General features: G+C 44.1%; 1 protein-coding gene across 1 annotated transcript in view; it reads left to right on the top strand.

Annotated features, from left to right (window-relative positions):
* Positions 1-27,435, top strand: part of LOC126162648 (FERM, ARHGEF and pleckstrin domain-containing protein 1) — a 707,909-nt gene that overhangs the window by 268,864 nt on the left and 411,610 nt on the right. The window contains exon 2 of the mRNA XM_049919284.1: positions 24,675-24,938. Coding sequence (XP_049775241.1) covers positions 24,714-24,938 — 225 coding nt within the window. The 5' untranslated portion in view covers positions 24,675-24,713. The remainder of the gene's footprint in view (positions 1-24,674; positions 24,939-27,435) is intronic.

Below are 27,435 nucleotides of genomic sequence, written 5' to 3'. Positions count from 1 at the left end.
GTATGGCTACGGGTCACAGGATGTCATCCAAGTAGGTCACAGAACCTGGGTTCGTCCGAAAACACAATCTGATGCCATTCTTGTCCCCAGTGACGTTGTTCCAGACACTGTTGCCGTCTAGCATGTTTCTGTACATTCGTCTAAGGTAGTTGGAGAAGTGGACGACGCTCGTGTAAGCCATACCGTAATAAACGGCGACGGACTGTCACTCCTGATGGCTTACGATGCAGTACTCTGTTCCGCTGTTGTGTTAGAGCCGAGGCGTTGACCTTCTCAGGGGGGGTGGACTGGCCGGTGCGACCTGACCCTTCTGGTCGTGTCCTACGGCCTTCCGTGAACCATTCTGCACATACCCCTTGCACTGCCGGAACACTTCGTCCCACACGAGCAGCCATTTCCCAGATGGATCGACCGAGCGAGGTGGCGCAGTGGTTAGCACACTGGACTCGCATTCGGGAGGACGACGGTTCAATCCCGCGTCCGGCCATACTGATTTAGGTTTTGCGTGATTTTCCTAAATCGCTCCAGGCAAATGCCGGGATGGTTCCTTTCAAAGGGCACGGCCGAATTCCTTCCCCGTCCTTCCCTAATCCGATGAGACCGATGACCTCGTAGTTTGGTCTCTTCCCCCAAACCAACCAACCAACCAACCAACCAGATGGCTGCATCACATTCTCTCATGTCGATAATGCGCCATCTTTCAAACTTACTGATTGGACGGTATGGTTCGCGCACACTTCTGTGTGGCATCCTGGACGTCTACTCAAATCACGCTGATCCATTCGGTTTCGAGCGACAACGAAAGCCACAGGTATATTTTACCGATAGATGGTGTTGCGCCGTGTTTAACGTAACGTTAAAACAAAATCATCTCCCATCCAACGCAGTTTCACTTTACACTACTTTGCATAAAAATTGCGCAACATTTTTAGACTGCACTTACAGCAAATCATGGTTTTTCTGGTGTATCTTGATAAAGGATTACGATTTTTGAAAACGGGAAATGCCGTTTCTAAATAAATGTCTGAAGATTGTACAGTTAAAATTTGAGCCTTCTTCTGTGGTTAGTTATTTAGAGTATTGCGGTCCACCCCGCAAAAACGGCTAAAAACGATTTTTTTGTTTTTGGTATAAGTGCGGTAACTTTGAACCCTTGGACCTCGGTAACGAATAATGATATCGAATTCCCCGAGAACATCATCTTACCAACGTATGGTAAAAATTTCGACGACTTGCCAAGAACAGAAGTTATAGAAGTTGCCACTCCCCCCCCCCCCCCTCCAAATTGGTGCTTTCCGTACCCAAAAAACCATGGTTTTTCGAGGTTTTTTCAGGAACTGCCCATGAACAGATAGTGCTTTTATAAGCCGCCAAAGACCCATCCTTGACCACACCCGACGCAAAAGAACTAACCGATTTGCTCAATTTGTCTGGGCTGGAGGAAGTGTGTAACAATTAAATTTTGACCCTGTACTGTAGGATATGTGCAGTTTGCTCGTTCTTTCCGATGGTTGTACATGTGGTCACCAGGCCAGCGGCTATCCAAAACACTTGACCCCTTATATCGGTGGTCAATAGAGCCCGAGTTATGACGGCGTGAAAAATCACATTTTCGCGCTCGACTTTTTTGGGACAACGTGTCGTGTACTGATTGGTAGTTACATCTTTTGTCGCGGGCTCCGAGACTTTTCTGGCAGGCGGGGTATGGTGGTCGGACCTCCTGAGGTTAAGCTTGGGTAACCTGGCGTAGCGCCATGTCTACAGCCGAAATTTGAACGCAGCGGTTCCGAATCTTACTAAGTCATCCCGTCTTGAGGCTTTCTACATTTAGCTGATTGGAGCACAGTAAACATGATCTGCCTTAACTATTCGACGCTCCTTTACGCGACAACACATTCATCGGTCCAGGTGGTTGAATAAAATTAATATTACTGTATGAATTTGCCGCTTAAGTTTACCGATTTGTCAGTTAACTTGTGTAGTAGGTCCATGATTGGAATCTGGACGCGTAATTAAATATACATTTTTAATCCATGTACACAGTTTACTTGTAGGCGTCTGCTCCTGCACTGATACATTTAAGTTTGGACTGTGTAGTGCCTCTCCTAATTTTCACTCTACGGTGATGAGACGGAAAACAAACTTAACGTGAATATACTCTACTACTTATTACCTTACAAGTGCACAAGATGGTATTCAGTAATAAATTACTAGGTGCCCACGAGCTGCGGCCCTTGGCTGGTTGAGACATGCGTCTGCTCGATGCAGTGTCTCCAGGCCGCCTGAGGCATCCGCTGGCAGTGGATGCTCGGCAATACCCGCGTGAACAAAGGACCTGGAAAGTCCAGTTCCACACACACACACACACACACACACACACACACACACACACACACGCAAAGTCTCGATATTGCCCGACAGGGAGCGGACTATACTGGACAGACTAACATGTCCGGTTCGCAAATTGCCGCTAGATGGCACTTGGAGTGGCAAATGAGTTACGGAATTCAACAATCCGTGTTTGGAAATATGACTGTTACATGATTTAACACACTTTCTGCACAGCTTATGGGATTTGTCCACATTATCATTCCTAATCCCTTTCCTGTTCCATTCGCTATGGTGCTTGGGAAGAACGACTGTCGGAAGTTTCCGTATGAGTTCTAATAATTTCTGTGATCTTTTCGCCGTGGTCATTTCACGAGGCTTGTGTGCGAATAAGTAATATGTTGCTTGACTCTTCTTGGAATTTCAACAGTAGACCTCTTTATGACATAAAGCCTCTCTTGTTGCCTCCACCAGTGGAGTTCGCTGAGGATCTTCTAACGCTATGGCGCTTATTAAAGGATACAGTGACGAATTGGTCCGCTGTTTGTTTGAGCTTCTGTATCTCTTCTGTCAACCCTTCGAGTTCCAACACCCAAAAAAAAATTAATATTTTGCACAAAATAGACCTTCATCATCATAGTAAGCAACGAATACAAGAAGAAATTGGCAAAAAGTAAACATTCAATTGCTTTAAATTTATGGTTTCACTTTGGAACCTAATGGACTTAGAGCATTCAACCACCCATGATTTCATCAGATGTATTTGATAGCTATTTCGCTTTCGTCCTAGAAACAAACCCATCTCTCGAAACTTACATGAACTCATACTGCCTAAAGCAAATTATAGTCCTAAAAAACAAGCAAACTTTGGACTAAAATTTAATAAATTTAAATGAAAAGTGGATACTGCTCCAATGGTTTCGTTTCGAAACCTCTCTCATAACAGCAGTAGTACAAACTCATATTTACGTTACAGTAACTTTACATATACTTACTTTCACTGTCAGTGATCTCCTCAATATGACCACTACGAAAAATAAGTTACATGTCACAATCTCCCACAATCACGTAGCGCAATCTCCGCGCCAACTGTTGCTTGGCACGCTGTAGGTGACTGCTACGTGCACTACATTCGTGAGAAGTATCTCAGTGTACAACCAGATGTCTCAGTCTTGCAATATCTTCGGTGAGTTTTGAAAGGCACTGGTACATCAAAACAAAATTAATAATATGGTGGTTTCAGACAGAAACAACTGGTCATCAGAAGGTTAATTATATTTGGTCCGCGCTCGTCACTGATAAGTGGTGATCTCAGCCTGACATCGACTTTTCCTTCAGTCAGTGTAGTACCTTTACGGAAACGCACATCACACCGCAGTACGCTCCCACAGCGTTCATTCTTTTGATAACTGTTTCACACTTCGGAAATGCGTTGGGGGTAGAGTGTTATGGCTGATAAAATGAAGAAATAAAGATAGATGAAATAATGGCAGATGGACTAATGAAGTTCTTTAATGATTTTAGAGAGCTCATAAACTACCTGTACGTTCTGGAAGTTCATCTATCTACTCGGTGTGCATCGGAGCATAAGACATAGAGCATCATTCGATTCAAATGACTAATGTTGATGATGATTGCTTACGATATACCGGATTCCTTCATGCACAGTAGATCTGCTGTGATCTGTTTTGTTCCATAATAGAGTAGTAAAACTACTGTTATTCCAATTTCAACGACATACATTTCAATATTTACGTATACTGGTTTGTTTGTTTTTCGGTGCAGTGAACAAGGCTCAAATGAAATTCCGCAGTGAGAAACGTTTGTGTGCTGTTGAGAACCGCAAGTTGCGACTGACTGTGTTTCCCCGCGGTCGACCGACCTTGGACGGCAGCACTGCCCACGGCCGGTGCGACTTTTAACTCACCCACGCGACGATTCACCTGTGTGTGCCGCCTTTGTTACGTTCACTCCGGTTCTACATCTATACGATTGCTCTGTAATTCACACGCAAGTCTTTGGCACGCGGTTCATGGAATCACATTCAGATTGAAAGTTTTTGATTTGCTCTGTCAGTCCTGTCTGATAAGGATCCCTAACGTGCAGCAGTACCGCAGAAGAGGACAGACAAGAATAGTGTACGCAGTCTCTTTAGTAGATCTGTTGCATGTTCTACGTGTTGTGTTCCAATGAAACAGCCGTTGGCTTGCTTTTCCCACATTTTCTATGTGGTGGTTCCGAATTAGGTTATTCGTAATTGTCATCCCTGAGTACATAGCTCAATTGACAGCCTTTAAATTCGTGTGACAAGAGCTGCAGAGTAACACTTTTTTTTTAGGATGACTTCCCACCGTTACTCCAGATTGTGACTGTTTTGAGAGGAAACGACGAACCCAGTAGCACAGCGACATACTCCATAGGTACATACTCTATGTGATCAAAAGTATCCAGACACCCCCAAAAGCATATTTTTTTCGTATTAGGTGCATTATGCTGCCACTTACTTCCGATACTCCATATCAGCGACCTATTAGACATCGTGAGAGAGCAGAATGGGGCGCTCCGCGGAACTCACGGACTTGGAACGTGGTCAGGTGATTGGGTGTCACTTGGGTCATACGTCTGTACGCTAGATTTCCACACTCCTAAACATCCATAGGTCCACAGTTTCCGATGTGATAGAGAAGTGGAAACGTGAAGGTACACGTCCAGCACAAAAGTGTACAGGTCGACCTCGTCTGTTGACTGACAGAGAACACCGACATTTGAAGAGGGTCGTAATGTGTAATAGGCAGACATCTATCCAGATCATTACACAGGAATTGCAAACTGCATAAGGATCCACTGCAAGTACTATGACGGTTATGCGGGAGGTGAGAAAACTTGGTTTTCATGGTCGAGCAGTTGCTCATAAGCCACACATCACGTCGGTAAATGCCAAACGATGTCTAGCTTGGTGTAACTAGCGTAAACATGGGACGATTTAACAGTGAAAAAACGATGTGTGGAGTGACAAATCACGGTGCACAATGCGGCGATCCGATGGCAGGGTGTGGGTATGGCGAAAGCCCGGTGAACGTTATCTGCCAGCGTGTGTAGTGCCAATAGTAAAATTCGGAGGCGGTGGTGTTTTGCTTGTGTGGTCGTATTTTTCATGGAGGGGGGTTGCATCCCTTGTTGTTTTGCGCGGCACTATCACAGCGCAGGCCTTTATTGATGTTTCAGGCACATTCTTGCTTCCCACTGTTGAAGAGCAATTCGTGGATGGCGATTACATCTTTCAACGCGATCGAGCAACTGTTCATAATGCACAGGCTGTGGCGGAGTGGTTACACGACAATAACATCCCTGTAATGGACTGGCCTGCACAGAGTCCTGAACTGAATCCTATAGAACACCTTGGGATGTTTTGGAATGCCGGCTTCGTGCCTGGCCTCACCGACCGACTTCGATACCTCTCCTCAGTAAAGAACTCCAAGAAGAATGGGCTGCCATTCCCCAAGACACCTAGACACCTTCCAGCACCTGATTGAACGTATGTCTGCGGGAGTGGAAGCTGTCATCAAGGCTAAGGGTGGGCCAGCACCATACTGAATTTCAGCATTACTGATGGAGAGCACCATGAACTTTTAAGTCATTGTCAGCCATGTGTCCGGATACTTTTGATCACATAGTGTAATTTGATTTGAAGCCGCTTGTGAGGAACGCTGTTGAAAGCTTTCTGACGGTACAGAAATATGGAATCAGCTTGAGATCCCCTGTAGCTAACATTCATTACTTCGTCAGAAAAAAGAGCCATTTGTGTTTAACAAGAACTATTTTTTCTGAATCACTGTCGGTTATGTATCAACAAACTTCAGTCGTACGTTCGCAGGGAGGCGAGGTCGCCTCGCCATTCTAACTTCGAGTGTATCAGTAAAGTAAGGTTAGGTTTAATTTAGATTCAGGCTCAAGCATATAAGGCAACACCAATCTTGCTTACCATGAAAAGCAAAACAGTTATATAAAATGCGCAGATGATGCAGTCGTTTTAGTCACTTTTTAAATATAGCATCCCTCAAGTTCTGGCGCTTATTAATAACATGCACTCGCAGGTCAACTGTTGTCGACATTTTTTTGGTTCTTGTGGATAAAATAGCGTTGACGTTTTGCTTCGTTAAACTGTTCAGTTCTTCCAGGGTGAAGTTTGCAGACACCCTAAAATGAAGGAAAATAATATAATCAGGTAGAAGCTTACGGAGACGTTCATCGATACGTCTATGGAAAATGCTTATCAGATCAGGGGTTAGGTTAGTGAGACCTGTGCGCAGATGTAGCGATCTGTAAGGAATGTAGGGGAGTCACTGGTCAAGATTAAAATATGTAAGTCACTTGACGGTTAATTGTTAAAGTGCCAGACTCTGGATCCATAGGTCTTGTGCTCGATCTCTATTCAGTACTAGGACTTCTATCTGTCAGTTATTACTTCTGACAATGTTTGGTGATGTCATAAATGTCGAGTTGCACCTTGGTTCGAAGTGCACGTTAAATTGTAGGTCCCCGTGTAATCGTCAGGGTACACCAGTTCGAAGGCCACAGGAAGGCAACGGCATACCACCGAGAGGAACATACCTAAAAAACACATTGGGGTTCAAACCAGTCTTCGGATTGATGACGGTTATTTCACGATAAGGCCGGCCCGGCGCAAGAATTGTGCGGCGGTGAGTGGATTAGCGCAAATGTTAGAGAGAAAGAGAAGGGTGCTTTTGACGTGTTTTACTGCTGTCGGTCGCTTGATGTACATGATCAGACAAAATTAGTAACCTACTTTCTCCGGCAATTAGTAACGCAGAAGTTCTATGGCCACGGTTTTTCTTTGTCATCAATATTCTGATTGGTTTAATGGTGTCCGCCACGACTTCTGGGTGCCAGCCTCTTCATTTCAGGGAAGCACTTGCACCCAGTGTCCCCCATTATCTGTTGGATATATTCCAATCTTGGTCTTCCCACTATAGTTTTTGCCTCTTACAACTCCCTGTTAGATGTTCTTTGATGTCTTTACAAATATCCTGTTAACTTCTCTCTTCTTCTTGTCAGTAGTTTTCACATATGCCTTTCCTCTGCGTTTCTGAGGAGAACCTTTCAATTCCTTATCAGTCCATAATTTGCACTATTCTTTTGAAATACCACTGCTCGAAGTTCCGACTTTCGTCTTATCTAGATTTCCACAGTCTACTTCCATACAATTTTGTGCTCCAGACGCATATTCTAAGACGTTTACTCCTTTAATTAATGCGTAGGTTTGATACATATTTTGGGTAGGAATACTCTCTTTCAAATTCTGAAGGTGGCAGGGGTAAAATACAGGGAGCGAAAGGCTATTTACAGTTTGTACAGAAACCAGATGGCAGTTATAAGAGTCGAGGGGCATGAAAGGGAAGCAGTGGTTGGGAAAGGAGTAAGACAGGGTTGTAGCCTCTCCCCGATGTTATTCAATCTGTATATTGAGCAAGCAGTAAAGGAAACAAAAGAAAAATTCGGAGTAGGTATTAAAATTCATGGAGAAGAAGTAAAAACTTTGAGGTTCGCCGATGACATTGTAATTCTGTCAGAGACAGCAAAGGACTTGGAAGAGCAGTTGAACGGAATGGACAGTGTCTTGAAAGGAGGATATAAGATGAACATCAACAAAAGCAAAACGAGGATAATGGAATGTAGTCAAATTAAGTCGGGTGATGCTGAGGGAATTAGATTAGGAAATGAGACACTTAAAGTAGTAAAGGAGTTTTGCTATTTAGGGAGTAAAATAACCGATGATGGTCGAAGTAGAGAGGATATAAAATGTAGACTGGCAATGGCAAGGAAAGCGTTTCTCAAGAAGAGGAATTTGTTAACATCGAGTATAGATTTAAGTGTCAGGAAGTCGTTTCTGAAAGTATTTGTATGGAGTGTAGCCATGTATGGAAGTGAAACATGGACGATAACTAGTTTGGACAAGAAGAGAATAGAAGCTTTCGAAATGTGGTGCTACAGAAGAATGCTGAAGATAAGGTGGGTAGATCACGTAACTAATGAGGAGGTATTGAATAGGATTGGGGAGAAGAGAAGTTTGTGGCACAACTTGACCAGAAGAAGGGATCGGTTGGTAGGACATGTTTTGAGGCATCAAGGGATCACAAATTTAGCATTGGAGGGCAGTGTGGAGGGTAAAAATCGTAGAGGGAGACCAAGAGATGAATACACTAAGCAGATTCAGAAGGATGTAGGTTGCAGTTGATACTGGGAGATGAAGAAGCTTGCACAGGATAGAGTAGCATGGAGAGCTGCATCAAACCAGTCTCAGGACTGAAGACCACAACAACAACAACATGATCTCTTTTCTCTGATAGCCAGCTTCTTATGTCCTTGCCTCGTCGGTCATGCATTAGTTTGCTTCGAAGGTAGCAGAATTTCTTCACTTTGTCTGCCTCAATTTTGGTATTAAATTTACCGTTAAACTTATTTGCGTTGCTCCTTATTACCTTCATCTATTTGGTTTGCACTTAAGTCATACACTGAAGATCGAAAGAAAGTGGTACACGTGCCTAATATCGTGTAGAGCGCCCGCGAACACGCCGAGGTGCCGCAGCGCGACGTGGCATGGACTCGACTAACGTCTGAAGTAGTGCTGAAGGGAACTGACGCCTTGAATCCTGCAGGGCTCTCCATAAATCTGTATGGCTACGAGGGGATGGACATATTTTCTGAACAGCACGTTGCAAGGCATCCCAGATATGCTCAACAATGGTCTGGGAATTTTGGTGGTCAGCGGGAGTGTTTAAACTCAAAAGAGTGTTGCTGGAGCCACTCTGTAGAAATTCTGTACTTGTGGGGTGTAGCATTGTCCTCCTGGAATTGCCCAAGTCCCTCGGAATGCACAATGGACATAAATGGGTGCAGTTGATCATACGAGATGCTTATGTATGTATCACCTGTCAGAGTCGTATCTAGACGTATCAGGGGTCCCACATCACTCGAACTGCACATGCCCTACACCATTACAGAGAGTCAACCACCTTGAACAGTCCCCTGCTGAGACGCAGGGTCCATGGATTCATGAGGTTGTCTCCATAACCTTACACGTCCATCCGTTCGATACAGTTTGAAACGAGACTCGTCAGACGAGGCAAAGTGTTTCCAGTCATCAACAGCCCAATGTCGTGCAGTCATTAACGGTATACGAGTGGGCCTTCGGCTCCAATGCCCGTATCGATGAAGTTTCGTTGAATGGTTGGCACGCTGACAGGTGTTGATGACCCAGCATTGAAATCTGCAGCAGTCTACGGAAGGGTTGCACTTCTGTCACGTTGAACCATTCTCTTCAGTCGTCGATGGTTCCGTTCTTGCAGGATCTTTTTCCGGCCACAGCGATATCGGAGATTTGATGTGTTATCGAATTCCTGATATTCACGGTACACTCGTGACATGGTCGTACGTGAAAATCCCCACTTTTTCGCTACCTCGGAAATGTCTTGTCCCATCGCTCGTGCGCCAACTATAACATCACGTTCAAACTCACGTAAATCTTGATAACATGCCATTGTAGTAGCAGTAACCGATCTTACAGATGCACCAGACAGTTGTTGGTTTATGTAGGCGTTGCCGACCGCAGCGCCGTATTCTGCCTGTGTATTTGAATACGCATGCCGATACCAGTTTCTTTGGCGCTTCAATTTATTTTACGCTCATTAGAATGTTCCTTTCACAGGTTCTGCAGTTCTGTCTCAGTTTCATTGAGGATAGCAATATCGCCAGCGAATCTTATTGATATCGTTTCAGCCTGAATTTTAATCCCACTCCCGAATATTTCTTTTATTTACATTGCTACATACATTATCCGATCGAAAGTATCCGGACACTTATTAGTGGACATTATTATGGGTTGTGCTGACCGTTTTATGTCGGCGTGAACTCTTGGGGACACTTTTAACGACGTGTGTGAATGTTAGTGGAGGGATGGCAGCCCATTCGTCCTCAACGCCGAAACCAGAGAAGGTAGCGATGTTGGACTCTGGGATCAGGAGTGATCTCGACGTTGCAACTCATCCCAAAGGTGTTCCGTTGGGTTCAGTTCAGCACTCTTATTGTCCACAAACAGTTACCTCACAGAGGCTGCGTTATGACAGTGTGCGCTGTCACGCTGATAGAATCGTCGTCTCCGAACTGTTCCTCGACTGCGCGCGGCACACAATGCTACAAAATGCGTCCATATGCTTCGCATTTAGCATGTTCTTAAGCGCAATAAGGAGATCTCATCCTGCCCACGAAAGCCACCCTTATACCGTAACAGCACCTCTTCCGTACTTCATTGTTGGCGCTACACGTGATAAAAGGTAACGTTCTCCACGCATTCGCGAAACCCAACCCTTCCTCTGAATTATCACAGGGTACAGCGTGATTCATCACTCCAAATCACGTGCTTCCAGTCATCCATTGCTCAGTGGCGTCACTATTCACACCGCCTCAAGCGTTGTTTAACGCTGACTAGAGAAGTGTGTCACTTGTGAGGAGCTGCTCGTCCATTGAACCCCATACTTTTTAACATCCTACGTACTATCATTGTGCTAGCTGGACTGCAGGTCGCACTTTAGAAACCGGCCGCTGTGGCCGAGCGGCTCTAGGCGCTTTAGTCCGGAACCGCGCTGCTGTTAGGGTCGCAGGTTCGAATCCTGCCTCGGGCAAGGATGTGTGTGATGTCCTTACGTTAGATAGGTTTAAGTAGTTCTAAGTCTAGGGGACTGATGACCTCAGATGTTAAAGTCCCATAGTGCTCAGAGCCATTTTTGAGTACTTTAGAACTCACGAGTGATTCCTTCGGTTGATTTCATGCAATTTCTTACAGCCATCATCCGCAATGGGCATGTTACATTTAGCAAACAGTAAATGAAGGTGACACGTGGCTCTTTCCATTGATATTTTGTTTCTAGGCCACAACTTGGTCATCTACATAGATGTCGATAGCAGCTGGAGACTGGTCACAGAGCATCTGTGGCCTTTGGACGGTAGGGGACGAGATACGGCAGAACTGAAGCTGTGAGGACGAGTCGTGAGTCGTGTTTGGGTAGCTCACGGGTGCCGGCACGGTAGCTCAGCTTGTTCGGTCAGAGAACCCTCAGTAATACAAAACTGAATGAACGGACCAACGATAAACTTTAACAGAGAGAGAGAGAGAGAGAGAGAGAGAGAGACGTGGAATGCAGCTGGAGACAGGTCACAGAGCATCTAGAGCATCTGTGAAGTTTGAAAGGTAGGAGACCAGGTACTGGCGGAATTAAAACTGTGTGGTGCCTGGGTAGCTCACCCGGTAGAGCACTTGCCCGCGAAAGGCAAAGGTCCCGGGTTCGAGTCTGCTCCGGCACACAGTTTTAATCTGCCAGGAAGTTACATATCAGGGCGCACTCCGCTGCAGAGTGAACATCACATTCAGGCCATATCTTTGTTTAAATCTCTCTTTATTGTTGTTAAGTATCTAGATGTCTCCATCTTCCTTATAATTTTTGTCTCTTTGTAAAGAACTTTTACAGATACGTTAGTAAGCCTCTTTTTACCATAATCTGCCACAATAGTAAAAACGCTATGTGTTTCCCTACGTTAAGTTCTTTCCTTTTTTCTTTCAGTTGTTGTAGGTCAAAAATGCTATCAGTGCGGGATCATCCTTTTCTAAAACCTCATCGTTTGTTGATAAAATTGTATCACGGAGAGGACACAGCTTTTTGAGATAGCGCTGTAGATTTTATAGTGTATGCTAACGAGGCTAATCACTCTTATGTGGATCGCTCCTGCTGCCTTTCTTGCTCGTCAAGAAAATTTCAGACGGATTCCACCACTATAACCGGTGAACAAGTCATAACACACTGAAGCATCTCGTTCCCAAGGGCTACAGAAGACTCCTACGCGTTGTAAAAAGCTACCAAAATTAGACTCATCTTAAACTGTAAATAAACACTCTTTACAAAACTAGGTAGGCAGGACCGAGGAACATTGTAAATGCTAATTCTCTCATCGTATACAGCGTAGAATTCTGATTCCATATACGTCGCAGAATTGCTGCGAGGTACGTTCTTGAAATGTCGGTTTATGCGCCATTGTCTTTAGAAAGCTTTCAGACAGTAATCAAAGGAGCGGAGAAAAAGACAAATCGAAACGAAAGAACCATAGCTCACGGGACAGCCAAGATCGTTACGGAGAGCTCAAAAGAGAACGATGGCTTTATAACCGTAGCGAGCAATGAGGCGGAGACGAAATGACTTGGAAACATTTCGGCGAATAGCTTATCACGCCTCTCTTTTTAGTAACTCAGCAATGTCTGTAGGCTTCTAAGAATTCTAAAGAGGTCGATTTAAGATCCTAAAAGAAGGAAACATATTTTTAATGGTTGTTGCTGCTGCTCATTGCAAGCAGTGAACGCCAAGGATTTCACACAATAGGAGATATATGTCGCATTCTGCGCCCACCCCATTTAAGAAATGGGAATTTATTTGCGGAAGAACATGCGACGAATACATAATAGAGCCGCAAGAAGTGATGCAGAGGTGGGGGAAAGGGGACGAGGGGGTGGGAGGACTTACCGACCCGCTGTTTGTCCCGGCAGAATGTACCAAATGGCGTTCGTGTGCTTGACGACTGTAGAGTGTAATTATGTGTCTGAGGAACAAAGCCGCCCTCTCTCATTTCTCGAATATTATTGTGAAAGGTGGTCTTTTGCTGCATTGGGTAAAATCTGTAAGTTTCAGCAGAGACTGCTTCAAGTAAGCTCTACCTCATCCCATCATTGTTCGGTAGTTTATTTTTTGTTGATGACTCCGTAGATAATGGATTAATAATAGGGTTGCCAGCTGCCAATTTATTAACATTTAAAAACTCTCGAAGCGACGTAGGTGACGCTGAGACAAGTAATTTAATATAAGACACATGGGGCCGCAAATGTCGGGAAATACGCCAAAATTGGATGGCAGATGTTGGAAATGTGAGGTCACCATCTGACGTACCTCGACACACGTGCACTGATGGAGCCTGTCGGTCTGTCGCATCTGGTCATCGCAGCGTAAGTCACTTATTCGCGTCGGTGTGGCTTCGGGCCTACGTGCGCGACTGTAGCGCATGGGGTTCAGGGTTTGAGTTTTGCGTCTGGCAGGCAGTAATTTTCTTTCAATGAAGGCTTTCACGACCGGATGTTTCAGCTGCTGAGAATTTATCCGGGTCGTATGGCCTTGGTCCACGGAACTCTTCAATCCCTGACGTTTTGTCCGGAAATGTCCAACGTAGCCTTGGACGAAACGTCAGGGATTGAAGAGTTCCGTGGATCACGGCCATACAACTTAGAAAAATTCTCAGCAGTAATTTTCTTTTCTTTTTTTCTTTTTTTTCTTCTTTTTTTTCGTTGCGTTAGACAATTACGTGTGGCACGGCCGACTTCCTTCCCCATCCTTCCGTAATGCGACGGACCGATGACCTCGCTGTTCTGTCCCTTCCCCCAAATCAACCAATCAACCACAACAGAGCCGCCTAGCGGGGCGAGAGTAGGATCGACTACCCCAATCGCTGCACGTGCGGCGAGGTACGTCATCTGGTTACGTCACATCTTCAACGTTTTTCATCCACTTTTGGGGTATTTCACGACATTTGCGGTCTCATGTGTGTTATATTACACTACTTGTCTCAGCGTCAGCTACGTCGCTTCTGCGTTTTTGAAACGTTAATAAGAATCATTCTGTATATACATGGCATCCCACCGAACTTTGTCACTTCATACATTTCCGAAATGAACCAAAATACCAGGGATACACCTTTGTGAGGGGCTCTCACAATGGACAGCTACCTTGGAAGCAAACTAACTCATGATGGACGATGCAAGGACGACATAAAAAGCAGACAAGCACAAGCAAAGATGGCATTCCTTCCGAAGAGAAGTTTACTGGTTTCAAGTATAGGCCTTAATTTTAGGAAGAAATTTCTAATACTGTACGTTTGCAACACAGCACTATATGGTAGTGAAACATGGACTGTGGGGAAATCGGAATAGAAGGGAATCGAAGCGTCTGACATGTGATGCTACTTGTGTTCTGACTTAGTCACTGTCGCTATCATGGAGGTAGAAATATAGTGCCTAATCTGTAGAACTGTTTATCGTAGACGGATTCAGTTTGTTATAAGATAAGTAATAGTGTATTGTGCGACTGCTTTCAGTCAGCTTTCTAACCGATATAACTACAGCGCCGGCCGCTGTGGCCGAGCCGTTCGAGGCGTTTCAATCCGGAACCGCGCTGCTGCGTTACGGTCGCAGGTTCGAATCCTGCCTGGGCATGGATGTGTGTGGTGTCCTTAGGTTAGTTAGGTTTAAGTAGTTCTAAGTCTAGGGGACTGATGACCTCAGATGTTAAGTCCCATTGTGCTTAGAGCCATTTGAACTATTTTTGATAACAACAGCGTTTGATTACATAGAAAATTCAATGACGGCTGAACGACATCATATAACGATATCTGTATACGGATACAAACTTGTTGCTCGATGGTATTGAGGTGACATATGTCAACAAGATAACGAACATTGTCATAATATGTAAACGTTATGGACGTAATTTACTTCTTATCTCATTTTCGAGTTCGTTGGGAAAAGGTATAGTATAGATGTACATATTCGCAAAGCACGTTTACGTCTTTTATTTAGTGCCCTAAAATATGCTGCGACGAATTTTCTTTATTCTACCTTGGTGTTATTAATTGAATGATCTTCCAACATCAACACGGATAACGTTCTTTTTCAGATTATTGCTAAATGTCGTCATCAAAACCCCTTTATTAGTTCTTTTACTGAACTGTGTAGTCATTTTCTTTTACACGTCTTTAAATGCTCGTCAAGATCGTATATACATGGAGAGTGGCCAGTCGTCCGCTAGTTTCCATGTTTTTTTTTTTTTCCCCAATCTGCGTGCGGCATGTGCAATTAAGTACCGTCGCTGTGTCAAATTCAGTCACATACTAATGAGATGTACTTGATTACCTATACCAAAACAACACTTCTAATGTATTATTTCACAATAGATTAAACAAGGCGTCATTCCAGTATGGGTGTGTATACTGATTGTCATGAAGTAAAGCTGCACCCCGCCGGCCGGAGTGGCCGAGCGGTTAAAGGCGCTACAGTCTGGAACCGCACGACCGCTACGGTCGCAGGTTCGAATCCTGCCTCGGGCATGGATGTGTGTGATGTCCTTAGGTTAGTTAGGTTTAAGTAGTTCTAAGTTCTAGGGGACTTATGACCACAGCAGTTGAGTCCCATAGTGCTCAGAGCCATTTGAACCATTTTTTGAAAGCTGCACCCACATTGACATACCGACACGCTCCAAACTAGGTGGGAATCTTGCACATCATCAGCTATGCCAGTGACCACAAGGAGGGAGGTCCGGCGGATTTCCCGCCACGTGTGAACAGATCAAACCACAGTGATAGGCGGCATCCAGCGGGCTGACCTGCATTGTATGCAGCATCCAGTACCAATGGCAGACGGCTGCGTGACGCACGGCTCTCCGCACACGAACCGTTATGACGCCTGCAACTCACATTCCCGCAGAATCGCGTCCGACTCGTCTGGTGTCGCCAATGACTGACGTGGGCCCTGCAGTGTGGCAGCGGGTGATTTTTAGTGACGAGTCCCGCTGCCGCTTTGGAGGCGACGACCATCAGGTCCGTGTTAGGAAGAGCAGTGGACCGCGCCTCCCTTCACACATCACGCCAACTCAGTGCAATAAAGTGGGGAGCGATGTCCTGTTGTGCCCGTTCACCGTTATTCGCCGTCAAGTCGTCGTCTCACGGGACGTGAAAACGCACGTGGGCGAGGAGATGGTGACGTCACAGCGTGGAAATCCAAGTTCCACTGCACTGCGGAGCGTGAAAAAAGAATCTGGCATGGCAGAGTTGCCACGCGGAGAGTAACGTGGATAGTGAACTGCGACTTCGTTTTACGCTACAATGACAACATGAAAGCTGCCATATTGTACGGTGTTAAACATCGTATTTGGTGGATTTTCTTTCTCATAGAGTACGTGATATGAATGTAAGCTGTTTGAATGCATCAGCAAACTGAGAAGCTCTCGAAAACACATCGTTTTAGCTACGATTTGTTATAATGAAAGAAAACTACATATCGGTAGGTAATGGCTTCCTGTTGTTGACGTTTTTAGTTTTATAACTTGTGTTCTACGAAAGTATTCCGTTTGATTGCTGCGGCACGATGTTATCTATCAAAAGCAACCCTTTTTGTTACAATTTGCACGTTAAATATCAAATAATGACATATGTAGGTATAATCTCTAGACATTCTATGCAAGATCAGGAGAGCTAGTTGCCATTTCGAGAGCTGCGAAAAGTAGCAGATCCGCGTCCATCTCCTTCCAGTATTTTACACTTTTCTGAATGATTATGTGTCTTTCTTATTCATTAAAAGAAGTATTATCTCAAAATTCGATGTTATTTATTATAAAAAATGTATTTGCTGCAATTCTTGTTGCAAAGGCCAACGACTGGGATGTTTCCCCCCATTGGCCAGAAATTTTAACGTGACTGCCGGTCTACTACTGAAAGTAAACACAAGTTACACACTGCAACGTTTTGCTATTGTGAAAGTTAATGTAAAATATATATACCTATCTGTGGGTTTATGGACTGGCTCATGTTTGTATCTTGCCGGTAAATGTCTTTCTTCAATGACTGTGATCAACTTCGAAAAAGATCTCCTTTTCCATTCGAATGAAATTACGAAACGAGTCCCATATACCTACCTGGCAACAATGATCAAAACCTGATATCATCTTCTGAGCGCAGCTCTTTTTATGACGATGAGTGTATTTCATGCTGGAGTGAACGAAGCAGATATCCGCGATCCAGTGCCATATGCCCAACGAACAGCATGATTAATGAACTGTTTCTCACATAGTTAATGTTTTGAACATAACGAGAAAGATGAATAATTTTCGTTGTATTGGGGGGGGGGGGGGGCCTCATAAAACCGTAATTACTAACGTACATTTCAAATCAGTACAACACAAATTCGACAAAAGGAAACAGAAATATCTAAGTGACAAATTTAACTCATTTTGTCATTACCACCACCGAAAACCTGAGAAAGGTCTTTTTGATAAGTTATTATTCTGCGACATAGCATTCATTAATTAGTTGTGAGCTGCGTAGGCTAAACGCAGTAAATGAGAAGCATTGTTAGTATGGATACAAACTCTTTCTCGACCGGGTCCTTTGGTAAACGATGTTAACAACCAGAAACCACTAAAATTGCAGATCGACAAGAAATAAAAATTTTTTTATCCTTAGCTACAGAAAAGTTGCACACTGTATTGTTATCATGTTCTTGAATGATAGATAAATTGCAGTGTTATTGAGTTGATATTAGTTATGAAATATCACAGGATAAGATATTTACTTCATTCAGATTTACTTCATTGAGAGAGGAATTTTAGATAAATCTCATTTATTGTTCAGTGTCAGCTGCATATTGTTAATTAGATTACATGTTTCGATCACTGATGATCATCTTCAGAACGCAGTAGTTGCGCCAGCAACCTGCCTTGTTTATTCAGAGCCATTACGAGTATTAGAGTACTGGTTCTGAATAGACAAGACGGGTTACTGACGCAACTACTTAGATCTGAAGATCGTCCCGAGTGATCGAAACATATTACCTAATACGAAATGTGCAACTCAGACTGAACAATAAATGAGATTTATCAATACTGTTGCTGATAATAACGAGACGAATATATCAGCTGTAAGCCCGCATCTCGTGGTCGTGCGGTAGCGTTCTCGCTTCCCACGCCCGGGTTCCCGGGTTCGATTCCCGGCGGGGTCAGGGATTTTCTCTGCCTCGTGATGGCTGGGTGTTGTGTGCTGTCCTTAGGTTAGTTAGGTTTAAGTAGTTCTAAGTTCTAGGGGACTTATGACCACAGCAGTTGAGTCCCATAGTGCTCAGAGCCATTTGAACCATATCAGCTGTAATGAGAACGGTGTCTTGCTCACTTCCTTCTTCCCAATTAACTTCCACTGACCATTGTTCTCTTTTTATTTGATGCAAATACTGTCAAGATTATTTACTTGTACTTTTACAGCTAACAGGCGAGGAACTTGACATGGTTCTAAAATGATTGACGTAATTATTTAACTCATACCAGTTTTACCCGCCCGGGTAGCCCCACGTACCGTTACCGCTTCCGGATCCGCCCGGCGAGTCGGTGTGCTGGCCAGCCAGGATGTGGTTTTTAGGCGGTTTCTTACATCAAACTAGGTAAATACCGAACTGGTTCCCATGTTGCATCTCGGAGACAAGATATGCATACACTTAAAACATATCCTCACACTTAGACACAGAATTTTCTCTATACGTAGACAGACTAGGTACACTGCTTCTGTTCTGGGGAGGGGGTGAAAGGAGGCTGTTTGGTCGCTTTAAACACTTACACAGCAATCAGCATACCAGTTTTAATCAGTAAGTCACATCCTTCAAAACCTAGCGTAGTAAACTATTACGGAAACCTAAGGACGTCCAATAGTAAGGGGAGATGTACCATACTTCCATATGCAAATAACATAGTTCGAAAACGATATTTGGAGCTTTAAAACGATCCTCAACAGTAGTATATGGATAACAGTCCGAAACGAAACAGGTACAAACAAGGCGTTCTGAGATTCCATCCAGTCAGAGGTGGGCCAATCTGTGTCTACACAGCGTGTTAAAAACAACCTGTTAAGGTCAGAGTATGGTGTGGGACCTCAAATCCTGTACTTCTTACAATAAAAGTTCATTGATGCTGTCGGTACATTAGCAAAAATTAAAACACGTGGCCTATTGATTTCATTACTAACAACATTGCACGTTACAGTATCACTTGTCGACTGTCATAGAGCAGTGCTGATTGTGCAAGTTAATGCCTTTCCAGTGCTTTCAGGGTAGTTGATTTAATACTCAAGCTTTACCCTGCAAACATCACTGAAAAATTGTGTCTAAGGTAATCAATCACTTACAGCAATTTAAAGATTGGTGAGATTTGAATCTTAAGCTGAAACTATTATATTCTGCTAATTTCATTGGTAACCGTGCTCTTTAGCAAGACATATATTAACGGGGTCAAGTTATTTTAACATGTTCGCATCGGCACTGAAAATTGTGTTTGTCGCTGTGGGGCGACGCGCACATCCATACATCCCTTCATCTGGCGGCACTGCTTTTCCGGTGGAGCGGCTATTGTACTCGAACGCCATAAACTACTATTGTAATATACTGATCTTTCATTTTGAAAGTGGCGTTAGTTCACTCTTTTGTAGAAACGCGAGACCTGTAAAATAATTTTACACTAGATTAATCACAAATTATGTAATACCCACTTGTTCAGACAGCTCTCCCATTGAAGAGCCATGCAAAATTGTATTCACAGTAGAGATGGGGGATCCGCTCTTGAACTAATTCATAGAGTTCAATCTTTCAAAGGAGTGAACAATCAGTGATTCAGAAAAAAAGAACGGTAGCTCCAAACGTTTCCCACGGCAGAGAGAGAGAGAGAGAGAGAGAGAGAGAGAGAGAGAGAGAGAGACGGAGCATATCAGCAGCGCCTCTGCTGGTCAGAGCACAGTGCACGCCACACAACACAGCCAGCGCCGGCCTCTGCCCTGCTTCTACCTTGACTGCCTGCATTGTGCAGTGCCCCATTGGATTTTGTGTTTCACATATGCCGTGCCGTCTCTGTGCGTCGTCTGCCGCTTGCAGTGTCTGGCGCAGCTTAACTTCGCATCGCACTCTGTCGGCGATCGTCTCAGTCGCACGTCCTGCCCTCTGGGCAGTTGATGCGAGCAACAGGACAGAGAGCCACCTAGCGGATAACATAGGAACTACTTGCAACAACCTGCTCGCAAGGGAACGGATGATTTGTCTCGGAGCGGGTGAGTTCACCGCTCCTCCCACCCTCGGAACTCGCCCGCTCAACGCTCACCCCACCGTCTCGACTCTAGCCAGAGCGTTGAGCAAAGCGACTCAGGTGTCACTCTGGTCTCTGCGGTTTCAGCTCACGCAGTAATACAGCTCGCGGCTCGACCTGCTCGACTCAGCGCCTCTGCATCGGAGTTCGTCCCTACTGGATATTGTTCTTCGTAGTAATACCGCTATGTATATTACATTATTATGTTATGTATACATCAATTGTTTTTATTTTATTTTTATTTGTTTAAACTGATTAGATTAGGTTCCTGATGACTCCTCTTACTATAGGATTTTTATTATGGACACTCGAATTTACGCTTTAATTACGAGCGAACTGATAAACGTATCGCAAAATGTGATACACCAATATTTTCCTTGTTTTATTCTGCATAAGGCTATATGCAGCACTTTCGTTTTACAGTCAAATTTATATATTTTTTTCTTATTCTGGTACGGATTTTGCGATTTTAGACGTCTTCGGAAGGAAACGTTCACTTTAAAAATATATGGCTTGCGATGTATTTGTATGAGGTTAATGAAATTTTAATACATTATAGCCAAATATGTTGTTAATGTAAATCTCAAGTTACAACATTTTACGATCACCCATAAAACCACGATAGTGCAAAATAAATCAATAATCAAAAACTTTGTCATATCGTGGAAATTTCAATAAACAATACAAAATTCTTACTCATTATCTGTGTTACTTCAAAATAGGATCAAATAAGATCAAAATACAGGTATAATACTGGAATAAACCAAGTTTAAAGGGCAATGTGCCTTCCATTTATTTTCTATTGTAAATGAGTGGTGAGTCATGAAAAAGAGCTAATTCATTTCAGGGAGTGAACAGTTTTGATCCAATCTCTGAAAAGAACAGTTTTGCCTATCTCTAATTCACAGCTGTTCGTTGCGCTTGGCTGATGGGCACTACATCGTCCATTAGTGCATTGCTGGTAGCATAATTGGTAGAGTCGAGTGGGAGGCACCGGCGATACACGCTGGATGACAGGATCATCTTGTGTGAGTAGGTTGCGCTCTACCAAAATTATGGTTCGGCAGGTTGGGTACACTACATAAAGTGTAGAATTACCGGTAGTATTGGTAGAGAAGGGAACATAAATAAATGGGCAAGACAGATACTGGGAGGCTTCGACTTCTCTTTTATATCTGTTTTGTTGTTTCTTTTCCCAAATAATTAGAAGTGACATCATACAGTCTTAGACCATTGTGTATTTCGTATCCTTACAGAATATAAATTGTATTTTACAAGTAATAAAAATTATTTGCTCACGTAACTTCTGCTCTTTTATGTAACGAAAGGAATTACTTTTGATGTAAGTACAATGTACATGCACAAACATAAAAAATATATAATTATAATAATTATTGTTGTTATTTTGTACTCAGTAAAACGTTCTTCATCACCAACAAAGGTAGGAGTTCCCTGTTATCATTAATAAATGCGAAAGTTTTTTATTAATAACAGAAACATGGCCGGCCGGGGTGGCCGAGCGGTTCTAGGCGCTACAGTCTGGAACCGCGCGACCGCTACGGTCGCAGGTTCGAATCCTGCCTCAGGCATGGATTTGTGTGATGTCCTTAGTTTGGTTAGGTTTAAGTAGTTCTAAGTTCTAGGGGACTGATGACCTCAGAAGTTAAGTCCCATAGTGCTCAGTGCCATTTGAACCATTTTTTGAACAGAAACATATTTTGTTTTATTTCGATAAGGTGTAGAAGTGATGCTTGATATATTTTTGTTTTGCAGTTTTTTAATTTTTTCCCTTTTGTTGAGGAAATTACGTTTCCTAGCCCTTTATGATAAATCTGTACTGTTTTCTTTACTTTTGCTACAATATCCCTCAGTTACACGTCACAAATCAACAATTTTCGGATAAATCCTGAATTAAACATTGACAGTTTCAATTTGGCTATAAATGCTGTTTAGTTTTAAGTAACAGTTTATGTAGAACAAAATGTCCCATAGGTTAACTGACTCTTTATATATCTCACCATGTTTCTAAATGGTTTAGCGCTTCCGTTTTTTGAGGGAACCTAATGAGACACTGGTCGCATGCGTAAAGAAAGCGATCGTTATGAGGCAACACCCGATAAGTATGCAACATACCTGACCTACATGTAATATGGGTGAGACCGTAACTGACCAATGCTACTAGGAAAACAACCGTTGTCTACCCGCTTACTTATGTTCATCTGCGGTAGTTTTACAGCTCTAAGCGAAGCCACCGGTGATACACGCTGGCGTGGACGGTTTAAATGCACACTTCTGCGCGCTCGTCGTTAATTGGCTGTTTTATGGCTGCGGCTCCAGAACAACGTGTTTCCGACCTATGGTTATCGGGGAAATTTTGCTCGGTTAACATCCCCTCCGCTGTACTGGCCTTATCAGGTTGTGCATCTCCACCCTGAATACGTCCTTTACGAATGTTTGCTTATACAAAGTAAGTCTCACTGCCCTTCCTCTGACGCCCCACCACTGGCGTTTTCTTCGTGGAAAAACTTTACAAAATTCCCATCCACTCCCCGCAAGCGAATTGCGAACCCCGTTGACACGACCTCGTCGAGTATTTCGTCAAACAGATTCGGGACAGGTCGTGCACAATGTAGCGGCGCCGGGTACACCGTGTAGCCATCCATAATGAGGCTGGGTCTTTTGTGCCAGGCTGCCGTACGTCGACCATTACAGATTCAAGCGGTGAGCCCTTGGCCGCTGCTGATAATTGGAGTCCTAACAAGTAGGCTAGTGTGCGCCGCATTGTGCGCGGGTCGGCCGCCTTCGCCTCGCTTGATTTATTACTCGAGCTCCGCTCTGCTCCCAGCTTTGTTCCGCGGATCTCCTGAGAGCGAAGGCTTTGCTACACGGACCCTGTACATTTATCATTACCGCGGGGAAAGGCGCGTAAATCTGGTCCGGCACAAGTGGCTTTCCCTTTGCCATCAAAAATTTATGGCCCTCGCGTCACAGTGGTTTGAGAGCTCAGAGAATGTCGTCCCAGGCCGAGATGACAGAGACGTTCGTCGCTTTTTGTTGGATTCGCATTAAGAACCAGAACTAGCTGCGTAACACGTCCCAAAATTCAGCTTAAGCAGAAGTAATTACAGGGGGCAGTGACGCCGCCGTCACAAACCGTGCGAAATTTTCACCCTGCAGCGGAGTGTGTGCTGGTATGAAACTTCCTGACGGGCAAGTGCTCTGCGGACTGTCGTAGCTATATCCTTTCTTCTAGGAGTGCTAGTCTTGCAAGTTTCGCAGGAGAGCTTCTGTGAAATTTGGAAGGTAGGAGACTAAGTACTGGCGGAAGTAAAGCTATGACGACGGGCCGTTAGTCGTGCTTGGGTAGCTCAGTTTGTTAGAGCACTTTCCCGCCAAAGGCAAAGGTCCCGAGTTCGAGTCTCGGTCCGGCATACAGTTCTAATGTGGCAGGAAGTTTCAGAAGTGAGGTCGTGGCTCCGTCAACATGGTCAAATATTCAGCAGTGACGTTATCCACAAACTTGTTTCTGTATAACTGTATATCGAAAAACGTTGGAGATTTTAGAGTACTGCACGAGAAAAATGAACTGTCGATAGAAACACGTGTCCGTAACCGTCATCCAGCGAGGGAACTTAGCATCGCATTTATAGGAGACAAAGCATATGTATGCAACAGCTAGCTGCATCTTCTCAACTGGCGATCGTGGCAATCAATCGCGTTCACTGAATAACAAACAACAGCGAGACATTCCGCCTGCGGTTTTTCAGCGTACAAAGCAATGTTTGCTGCCGAAGGGGTGGCCTGGCGGGAGGCGCTGGCGCCTGTGTCTTCGACGCTGTGCAGCGCCGTTGGATGACGTTTCCGGACACGGGTTCCTATCCCCTATTTGTTTCTTAAGACAGCCTGTACGACCCCTCGAAATTTGTCCCAACATTTCTGGTACATCCTGTATATTTGAAGCAATAAGATGTAAAAATCCGTAGAATCATACATGATCAGCCTTTTTATCAGATGTTAAATAATTTCTCTTTATCAAAAATGCTCTTCTTGCTGTTGTCAGTCATTATTCCATATCTTCTTCGCTTTTGGCGAACGTAAGTAATCTTGCTGCCCAAATATCATAGCTCGTCTACTATGTTTAGTGTATCTTCCTAAGCTTAATGTAATATTTTTTAAACAGTTATTTAAAAATGCAGTTGTAAAAAAATGCCTGGTACAAAGAATATAATGAAGAGAGAGTAAGTTGAAAAAATTCCGCATTAGGCTGGTTGTTCTAGTATTGGAACCAACTCAAGACCCTGATGATGTCCCACACGTGCTAGTCAGTAAGCGTGCATGTTGTGCGTGTTGCAGGGCGCGCGGCAGTCGCCAGCTCGTGACGGCTGTTGAGCGATGGAGGGCGGCGGCGGCGGCTCGTGCGACGGCGGCGTGGGGGTGGGGCTGGGCGTGTCGGGGGGCGGCGTGGGCGGCGCCAAGCTGCCGCACTCGCACTCGACGCCGGCCGGCGTGGACGGGGGCGGCTCCCGCACGCCCCCCGCCACCCCCAAGAAGGCCGGCAAGATGCTCGCCGTCAGGGTGCAGATGCTCGACGACACTGTCACCATGTTCCAGGTCCAGGTCGGTACCAGCCAGGGCGAATGCTAGTCTTACTGTGATGCGGCTTCAAGAATATACTCATAGACTCAGACTACTTTTTCCGTCATAAATCCGCTTAAAATATCGTCGTAGTCCCCTTACAGGTCGACACACTACAAATTCCCGACAGACGGTCGGCTGCGAGAGCTGCTAACACAATTAGAAAAAACGTTTGTTTGCTTTAGTCTATAGTCGCACTTTTATTTTGTCAAATAACTACCGGTTTCGGTACCAAACACTACCATCAGGCCAGCCTACGATCACATACATCTCAGTACACACTTAAATCACTCTTCTGAAGATCAATGAAACTATATGATTCTTGAGACTAATCTCAAACATCTACGATGTATACATGCGAACTGAAGTGACGAAAGAAAGTTTTTAGCAGGGACAGGATTCTAAATCAGGACTCCTGCTCACTAGCCAGATGCGCTAACCACTACGCCAATCCGGGACAGCGGCTTTGCATAACTGCACGGACTACCCTAGTACGCCTCCCCCCTCAGTCCAAATTCCCATTCACGCCCCAGCCCACGTGGGCTTCAGCTGTCCAACTGTATTGGAATAGCACCTCAGCATCGAACGAAACGGGGGATCCTGCCTAAAAGCCAGGCGTAGGTGCTTTAAATCAATGAGGCCCGGGTGGTGTAGTGGTTAGCGCATCTGACTTGTGAAAAGGGGACCTGGGTTCGAATCCCGGCCATGCTACGAATTTTCAGTAGTTTCAGTGCGTATATATACATCACAGATATTTGAGACTTGAAAACGTCTCTGGAACCATATATATATTATTGAAAGGACCTATACCTGGGTGTCAAGCAGGATCCCCCGTTTCCATCAACGCTGTGATGCTATTTCAATATAGTTGGAGAGCCTCTGCAATGCTGTTCGAGTTTACGAGGAATACCAAGTGAGCTGAACGATTTGTAATCCGCTCAGTTTCACTGCATGGTGCAGAATGCTAGCCTTCAAGAAAAGAACAGGAACAGCTGCTTGCTATCATGGAAACATCGATGCTCAGGTGAACACCTGGATTAATATTGCACGATAATGTCGCAAACGGTGAAATTCTTAATTTGGGAGGGAGGCGTTCATTCGTCGCTTCAGTGCGCGTGTATACATCTTCTGGAAATCTTTAAAAGTACGTTCCCATGTGTAATTTCTCAACTTTTTCGGCGCGATTGACCGGTAGTGTACTTCCAGGTGTTCTGCCGAGCTATTTTCATTTTCTTCACAATAATTCGACGATCTACTCGGTCGCCGAAGTATTGTACAGAAAATGGAAAATACAACTCAGTAGAACATCCAGAAGCACATTATTAATTCTCGATAGGATAGTTAAAAGTGCACTCTTAAAACATAGGCAACTCCTTAACGTCAAAATGACTGACCACAATAGGTGTGTCATTGTACCAGTAAGTCAAAGTCTGCGCTGTTCGTTACACATAGAAGTAAAGCAAAATGACAAGCGAACCCACTGTGCGCAGAGTCTTTTTTTATGCAAGGCAATTTCGTTAAGCTTTTAATACACAAAGCGAAATCAGCAAATCGATAAATCCTAGCCAAGTCAATTCATTGCTAGTTTATATTCGTAAAGATAAGATTGCGGCTCCTAATTTTATCACTGACGTAAACGTTCGAAAATACTTAAGTCATTGAGGTAAAAAAGATCTACTGGTTGTGTGGTCTACTACGATACTAACAGCGCCAGCTGCTGGTTCTTTGTTGTACTACACCGTCTTTAACGCAAACATTCGAACTACTAAGCTGGGCCAACTCCTAAAACTTTTAATTACAATTTCTTTGTTTTCCTTGATCCGATTTTAATGAAATAATGCCTATACGTTGCACAAGCTGTGCTCAGGTTACATGTGAAAACCCCATGAAAATTCGTCTGGTAGTTTTAGAGATAAGCGTGTTCAGGCAGACACGACGGTTTTACAGTTTTATTATTTGTGTAGATTGGTAGCAGATACAGATTTTTAGTCACGATGTACAGAAATAAAACACGGAATGTAACAAGCAGATGAACGCTGTTAAAAAAAAGGTAGATGGAAGAGTAACATATACAAAGTGGTACGTTTCCATTGATCGAATATACGGTGCGATCAACAACAATTTGCATAATGATGCTAACCGAATCTGCTGGATTTAATAATCTTGTCGTAGAGTTGTTATTTACTTTTAGTTCTTTAGGGTGTAATGTCAGACATTATCCGAAGTATTTTTGTGACACGAAAGTGAAATATTTCTACAATGTTAACGCCTCGCGACCTCTTTTCTCGCGTGATAAGTACCGTACAAAAGATTTTTTTTCTTTCTTCTTCTTTGTGTTAGCTTGTATGGCCGGAACGCGGCCAACTCCAGACTTCCCGTGAAATATTCCCGTACTCTGCCAGCGTCGCACACCCACCGCCGCCCTTTGCCAAAGCAGAGGGCAGCAGGCTGTGTTCCCAACTTGGTACGCGAACAATGC

The sequence above is a fragment of the Schistocerca cancellata genome, chromosome 2, assembly GCF_023864275.1.
Source record: "Schistocerca cancellata isolate TAMUIC-IGC-003103 chromosome 2, iqSchCanc2.1, whole genome shotgun sequence".
Lineage (NCBI taxonomy): Eukaryota > Metazoa > Arthropoda > Insecta > Orthoptera > Acrididae > Schistocerca > Schistocerca cancellata.
Note: the sequence above shows the minus strand (reverse complement) of the source record. Positions and strands in the feature narration are given on the sequence as shown.